Below are 8,006 nucleotides of genomic sequence, written 5' to 3' on the forward strand. Positions count from 1 at the left end.
ATATGATGGTTGAGGTGTACCCTGTTAGGTCTAAGTATTCATGCCCACCTTTGGGTGCGTTTTTGCATGTTGCCTTCTACTCAGGTTGAGACCCCATTATAGTCCAGTGAAGGTCCTCTAGTGTGGATATATTTATGTATGGACAAGATAGATATTGTGAGGTATTTAGGTGTATCTGCGTATTGGGTCACTGTATGGATTGCAGTTAGATTAGAACTTGTTCGTGGGCCTGACCCACTCTTATTTTTCAGGTATCGGACAGTTCCAGTCTTAGGCTTGATCGTGCTGTGCAGGGATTATCATTCATTCCACCGACGACGTAGGATGTCCTTCCATATTTTAGTATTTGGTTTTATGTCAGTTGTTTACGTATCAGTTGAGATTTTTATTTAGGGGTCCACTAGATGGATTCCCGAGTTGTAATTCATGGAAGTTTTGGAAGTTGGATTTTATTAAGTTTTATCAGGCTATTGAGGATTTTATATTAGTATTCTGTTCAGTTTTTAATAGTTATTCTTATTTCATTTTTTTTCATCTGTGTTCGTTTTAAAATACTTTAATTGTTTGATTTCCCTCGGGTTTGGGCATGGGCCTGATCAACCCATGTCTCGGAACCGAGGGGTATCACAGTGTACCAGTTGGTCCTAAGCTGCATTAAGGAATGTTTGCCTTCTTAATGTCAAAAAACATAGTTTCAGTGGCTTTAAGTATGAATTATATCTATCTGCATTGTGTTTTGAAATAAAATTGAGGGATTGTACTGCCATTTACTACTTTGTAATTCAGTTTATACACTCGTCTGAGATGGTACATTGTAGTGTGTTTATCTGTTCTTGCTGGAATCACTGTGATAGTAAAGGTTTGGTTCTTCAAATTTAGCTATAGGTGTTCTTAGGGATACTATGGTCTTTTATAAGTTGAATTTCATGGTTATACGTGTACCTTGATAGCTGCATTGCACTGAACAACCTTGAGTGAGCCTGCATTGTGAATTGTATAGTCATAGGATTATCTGTTGGTTAAGAAGCAAAAAATCTATTACAAGGGTATTGTGGTCTTTTCCAGCAGTGCTCAAGAATGTGTCACGTCCCAGTGGTCCTAGAATGGTTGTATATGTAAGAATATTCATTTCTTAGAGGCTAAGTCTGGATAAAGTTGTCATTGCAACATAAAACCTGCAACTTGTTAATGCTGGTGAGAATAGTGACAAACAGCTGAGGTGACAGGCCTTCATTGGTTCATTGCCTTGAAAATATCTGAATTCTACTCTCCCAATGATTAGTGAAAGGTGACAGGTGTAGTGTAATAGCTGCACAGGGGCTGCTATGTGTATACACTTGTATATATATGCTGTGATAAGGCACTTTAGGTTTTTAAAAAAGCCTAATGTGAATTGACAAATGTGAGATGGAGTGAGCATTCTCTCGAGAGCTTTGAATGAATAAGTTTTTCTTTACTATTTGATGATGATCCATGCAGGAAAAACCCATTGAATCAACTTAGGTGTATGTATAAGGTGCTGGCTGCAAGGGCTAGATTGAGTAGTGATTTTGAGTTCCAAGCTACTGTGGTCTGCAACCAAGCTATTTACACTTACTCAGTACTGTGTTTATGTTGAAAGTATGCTGAAAATGGATTTAGGCTGTGAGATCACTAGTTAAGCTTGTTTTTCTGTTTTAATCTTGGATTCAAGTACTGATATGTTATACTGTGCTATTTCTTGAGTTTTTAAATTGCTAGCAAGTATATTTTGGTGAATCAAGATTGTTAAAGTTGGCCTTGTGACAGAAAAATGGTATGCTTTGTTTTTGAGTTTCCAAACCTTAAGGCTAAGGCTGCCTTGTGATGATATAAGGACTGTAACTGATCTGTGATATATGCTCATGCTGTGTTTGATTGTACAAAGCTATAAATATGAGTACTATAGTGAAAGAAGACTGTGTGAGGTGTGGCTAAATTGATCTCAAAAGGAATTTCCCATTTTACCCCTCAAACCCTAAGAGCATCATATTACAGTTTTGAGGAGTAACTTGGAATTCTGTGTTGTCTAGCCTATTGTAATTGTAGGAAAGACTTCCTTATACTGATTTACATCTATAATGGTGTGTGTTGTGAGCTTTGAGAGCTTAATGGGTCCAAGCATGGTTGCTTAGGACAGGGGGAGTGCTTGTATGCACTGTGGTGTACTAGTGTGTCTATTGGTTGTGAAAACTAGTGTTTATTCTTATGCTTAGGTGTGTGCAGAGAGTGAGACAACCGAGTCTATAACAAGATACGTACAGCTAGTAGTGGATTTCATATTGGCATTAGCTAAGAACCAAGGTTTTCCCTAGTTAAGAGGGTTTCCTTGTAAATCTGGTTTTGATTGATCTTTGAATGCTTGTTTATCTGTTTAAAGAAAGTTTAATTAAGCAAAGGTTTTAAAATCCCCCTCTTGGTTCAACCATTGGTATCAGAGCTTTGGTCTGCATTGTGAGGTTCTAATGAGTCTGTAGTTGATCCTTGAAATGGATGAAGGTCAAGTCATGAACAAAGCTCCAGGATTTGAAGGTTCAAACTATGATTCTTGGAAAACTAGAATGGAAGCCTTCTTGATGTCTCAGTCCTATGATGTTTGGCATGTTGCCATTTATGGTGTTCTAATTCTAAATCCTGAAAATCCCTCTACTGAAGATAAACTTGCTGTGGCTAATGATGGCAATGCCAAACATGTTCTCTTTTGTGCCTTGAGGCAATAAGAGTTCACCAGAGTTAAAAATTATAAAATAGCAAAGGAAATGTGGGACTCTCTTCAAGCAGCTTATGAGGGAAACAATGTTATTAAGGAAAATAAGATACAGCTCTTCAAAGTACAATATGAGGTGTGTAAGATGGAAGAAAGAGAAACTGTTGCTGAGTACATGTTCAGAATTAATGACCTTGTCAACAATATGAGAGTTCTTGGTGAAGATATTAAAGATGTTGATGTTTGCAAGAAGATACTCAGGTCACTCACTTTTAAAATTAATGCTAAGGTAATAATTCTCAACGATAAAGATCTTTCTCAGATAAAGATTGATGAGCTTCAAGCCACCCTCACTGCCTATGAGACGAGAATTGGTGTTCCAATTATTCACAAAAGAGAAGCATCCCTTAAAGCTAAGGAAGTTGTTGAAGAAACAGAAACAAAGTCTGAAGATGATCTTGAAGAAGATGTGGTAGCCTACCTTGCAAAGAAATTCAGAAAGTTCAGGTTCAAAAAGAAGAATCAGCTACAAAATTTAACTTGCTATGGTTGTGGTCAACCTGGTTATGTTGTGTCAAACTGTCCTAACTCAAAGGGGCAGAATCAGAGGAAGAATGAGAGAGCTAATTACAAAGGAAGGTTTAGTAGAAAAGCTCTTATCTCAGACTGGGATGTAGCCCCTAAAGATGATAAACTTGAGGAAACACAAGACGATGAATGTCTCTTTATGGCAATCCTTGAAACAACACAAGTTCTAGTTCAAGTTGAGGTTGAAGAAGATAGTGACACTTAGATTGAGGAAATTCTAGAAGAATGTGAGAGGCTTGGTATGAAGTATAATCAACGGAAGTCTCAAATAAAAAGGCTCAATTCAAAATTAGTAAAGTCCAAACAAGTTCTCACAAAACACTTCAAACTTAAACTGTCAATGCTATGTTCAATCTCTCTTACCTTTTAAAGCCTATTAAAACCTTTAATCTACACTCAGTAGTCTACCAAGAAGTGTAAAGAAGAACAGTCTCTCATTCTTGAAGAGAGATCCTTAAAGATGGTTGAGATCTGGAAACAATTCACCAAGCAAATTGGGAAGACTGGAATTGGCTATGTGTGTGATACAGCTACTAACTCATTTTGTGTTTGTTAAAGCTACAACTGGTGAAGTGTATTCCAGGTATCCCATTATAAAACCTCTGAGATCAAGGTTTGACTTGCCTGATAACAGTTTCAACTTCTCAAGACTAAATAGAAGTGACTATGTTACAACATCTATAAGGAACTTCAAAGTGACTAAAATGTATATGAAGAAGTCTGACATAGCTCAAGCTCAGAAGGTCAAGGACAAAGAGTCCATTGTAAAATCTAGATTGGTATGGATTCCCAAGAAGTTCAACTTAGTGAATTTACTTGTGTATACAGCTTTCAAGGCCTGTAACAAAGTGGACAGATGGTATATTGATAGTGGTTGCTCAAGACATATGAAAGGTGATGGTTCTAAATTTATTACTTTGAAACAATTTGATGGTGAAGATGTGATCTTTGGAGATAATCAGAAGGCTAAAATTGTTGGTATTAGCACTGTGAGCAAGTCTGAAGAATTACTAGAGATTCAAGAAGTTCTACTTATTGAAGGACTCAAACACAATTTTCTCAATGTAAGTCAATTGTATGACAGTGGAAGGACTATGTGTTTTGATAAAGAGAAGTGCAATGTGGATGATCTTAAATCAAAACAGGTTCTGTTCTCAGCATGTAGATCTTCTGGAAATGTTTATACTGTCATTAAAGAATTCCAAACTACTCAATGCAACTTGACAACCTCTGATAAAGCTAATCTGTGGCACAAGAGACTAGGGCATCTTCATTTAAGAAATTTATCCAAGATTTTGAAACGAAAAGCTGTCAAAGGACTTTCAGAACTTAACTTTAAAGATGATCATCTCTGCAAAGCCTGTCAATAAGGAAAACAAACCAAAGTGTCATTTCCTTTAAAAGAAATCAACACCTCAAGAGCACTTGACTTATTACACATGAATCTCTGTGGTCCTACCAGGACCACTAGCATTGGTGGAAGTAAGTAATTCATGCTCTTCATTGATGATTTTAATAGAACGGTGTGGTGTTTACTTCCCAAAAGAGAAATCAGAAGTGGTCACACACTTCATTAAGTTTGTTAATCTTGTGAAAAATGAAAGAGGTAACACTGTGATGAGGCTCAGGTCTGACTTTGGTTCTGAATTTATTATGAAAGAATTGAGCACTATTGTGATGATAAGGGGATTAAGAAAGAATTCTCAGCTGTGCCCACTCCTTAATAGAATAGGGTTGTGGAGAGAAAGAACAGGACAGTTCAAGAAATGGGAAGGACAATGTTGTTAAAAAAAGGTCTAACAAAGGGTTTTTGGGCTGAAGCTGTGAGTACCGTTGTGCACATTATTAATAGGGTTCTTCTCAGACCTAATTTAACCAAAACTCTTTAAGAATTATGGTATGGAAGTCTACAACTGTTCACTACTTCAAAATATTTGGTAGCAAATGTTATATATTTAACCACATTGACAGCTTGGGCAAGTTTGATTCAAAAGCAGATGAAGGTTTATTCTTAGGGTATTCTACAAAAAGTAAAGCCTACAGGTGCTACAATCTAAGGTCCTCAATGGTGGTTGAGTCAATTCACGTGAAATTTGATGAGAATCCTAAGTCCACACCTCTTAAAGACTGTAATAACACTCTTGGTTCAAATGAAACCAGCTCCTCAGTTGTTAATCCTGAAAGCCCAAGGGAAACCACTTATCTAGTGCTGCAGAAGCAAATCTAAGCTGAGAACATCATTGGTTCATCTCAAGCTGGAGTTCAAACAAGGAACAAAAAGAAACTTACTGATTTAGAAGCTGAAGATGGTGAAGAATATAGTCATTTTGCTATGATGTCATCCATTGAACCAAAGTCCTATTTTGAAGCTCAGAAAAGTAAAGATTGGATAGCTACCATGCAAGAAGAACTTGAGCAAATTAATAAAAATAATACTTGGACACTTATTCCTAGACCTGAAGACAAGAATGTAATTGGCTCAAAGTGGATTTTCAGGAATAAAATGGATGAGAAGGGATCAATTATAGGAAATAAGGCAAGACTAGTACGTAAAGGTTACTCTCAACAGGCTGGTATTGATAATGATGAAACTTTTGCTCCAGTTGTAAGAATTGAATCTATTAGAATGCTTTTATCTTTTGCTTGTCACAAACAAGTCAAGGTGTACCAAATGCATTTCAAGTCTGCCTTTCTTAATGGAGACCTAAATGAAGAAGTATACTTAGAACAACCTGAAGGTTTTGAAGATTTAGAATCTCCCTCTCATGTTTACAAACTCAGTAAGGCTTTGTATGGTCTTAAGTAAGCCTCCAGAGCCTGGTATGAAAAGCTGCATCAGTTCTTAGTTGAACAAGGATTTCATAGAGGCAAGGTTGATAAAACTCTCTATGTAAAAACTCATCAAGAACAGTTTCTAATTCTGCAAATCTATGTTGATGATATAATGTTTTTTGGGTCAGACACTTCATTTGCTTCAGACTTTGCTAATCTCATGAAGACAAGGATTGAAATGTCAGTCTTGGGAACTCTCAGATATTTTTTAGGCCTTCAAATTACTCAACATCCAATGGAATCTTCATCTCTCAGCAAAAGTATGCCTCTCAATTACTTAAAAAGTTTAAAATGGATGATTGCAAGGTTGTTTCTACACCACTATGTCCTAATACCAAACTGTCACAAGAATGTACCACTGAAGCAGTCCCTTCAACTCTTTACAGGTTTATCATTGGTAGTCTACTATATCTTATAGCTTCAAGGCTTGACATATTGTACTCAATGGGTTTAGTGGCTAGATTCCAGAGTAATCCCAGGACTTCTCATTTTCAAGCTGCCAAAAGAATTCTCAGATATGTCAAGGGCACCATTTCATATGGTCTCTACTACATTTTCTCACCCTCAATATCCATTGCAGCCTTCTCAGATGCTAATTGGGGTGGATCCTTACCTGATAGAAAAAGTACCTCTGGCTGCTGTTATGTTCTTGGGTCCAATGTGGTATCTTGGCTAAGTAAAAAGCAAGACACTGTCTCTCTTTCAACCTTTGAAGCTGAGTATATAGCTGCCTCACAAGTTGGTTCACAATTACTTTGGATGCAAACTACACTCTTAGACCTTGGACTTCAATTTTTAGGGCTCCTAAGTTATTATGTGACAACCAAAGTGCTAATGCTATCAGCAAAAATCCCACACTGTACTGGAAAAGCAAACAAATTGACATAAAGTATCACTTTCTCAGAGATAAAGTTCAAAAAGGCTTTATTAACATTACTTACTTGCCCACTGAGGATCAACTTGATGATATCATAACCAAACCTCTTCTTCCTCAGAGATTTTTAACCCTTAGAAATCTTCTTAGGGTTGTTCCACCTCCCTCCTAAACTTATATTTTTGGTTTTACTCACCTTTTGACCTTCATTGTCAAAAAGGGGAGAAATGGACTAAAATAAGGATGATCTCAAGCTATTCTTGTTACATTTGGGCTATGTTACTTACTACATCCTTGAAGTTCTTATTCTCAAGATCTTAATTCAAGTTCAACTAGTTATTGTCATTAAAGGCAAAAGGGGGAGATTGTTGGTCCTAAGCTGCCTTAAGGAATGTTTGCCTTCTTAATGTCAAAAAGCATAGTTTCAGTGGGTGTAAGTATGAATTCTATCTGCATTGTGTTTTGAAATAAAGTCCACGGATTGTACTATCAATTACTACTTTGTAATTCAGTTTATACACTGGTCTGAGATGGTACATTGTAGTGTGTTTATCTGTTCTTGCTAAAATCACTGTAACAGTAAAGGTTTGGCTCTTCAAATTTAGCTACAGGTGTTCTCAGGGGTACTATGGTCTTTTACAAGTTGAATTTCATGGCTATACATGTGCTTTGATAGCTGCATTGCACTGAACAGCCTTGAGTGAGCCTGCATTGTGAATTGTATAGTCTCAGGACTATTTGTTGGCTGAGAAGCATAAAATCTATTACAAGGGTATTTTTGTCTTTTACAGTAGTGCTTAAGAATGTGTCACATATCAGTGGTCCTAGAACGGTTGTATATGCAAGAATATTCATTTCTTAGAGGCTAAGTCTGGATAAAGTTGTCATTGCAGCATACAACCTGCAACCGGTTAATGTTGGTTAGAATACTGACAAAACAGCTGAGGTGGCAGGCCTTCATTGGTTTATTGCCTTGAAAATATCTGA

The 8,006-nt window shown here is 36.8% G+C and overlaps 2 protein-coding genes across 2 annotated transcripts; both read left to right on the forward strand.

The window, feature by feature from the left end:
• Positions 1-3,828: 3,828 nt before the first annotated feature.
• LOC132270564 (uncharacterized) lies at positions 3,829-4,683 on the forward strand. Its single transcript, XM_059771744.1, has one exon. It carries the CDS (start codon positions 3,829-3,831, stop codon positions 4,681-4,683), a length of 855 nt encoding a protein of 284 aa, XP_059627727.1.
• A 1,753-nt stretch (positions 4,684-6,436) lies between these two features.
• Positions 6,437-7,033, forward strand: LOC132270565 (secreted RxLR effector protein 161-like). The gene has a single exon (XM_059771745.1). It carries the CDS (start codon positions 6,437-6,439, stop codon positions 7,031-7,033), a length of 597 nt encoding a protein of 198 aa, XP_059627728.1.
• Positions 7,034-8,006: the final 973 nt, after the last annotated feature.

The sequence above is a fragment of the Cornus florida genome, unplaced genomic scaffold (genome assembly GCF_030987335.1).
Source record: "Cornus florida cultivar Cherokee Brave unplaced genomic scaffold, ASM3098733v1 CherokeeBrave_3.0.0_Hap2_Chr08, whole genome shotgun sequence".
Lineage (NCBI taxonomy): Eukaryota > Viridiplantae > Streptophyta > Magnoliopsida > Cornales > Cornaceae > Cornus > Cornus florida.

Bases quoted from the DNA above. Each gene is read 5' to 3' on its own strand.
- LOC132270564 (XM_059771744.1), top strand. From the start codon at position 3,829: ATGTGTGTGATACAGCTACTAACTCATTTTGTGTTTGTTAAAGCTACA.
- LOC132270565 (XM_059771745.1), top strand. From the start codon at position 6,437: ATGGATGATTGCAAGGTTGTTTCTACACCACTATGTCCTAATACCAAA.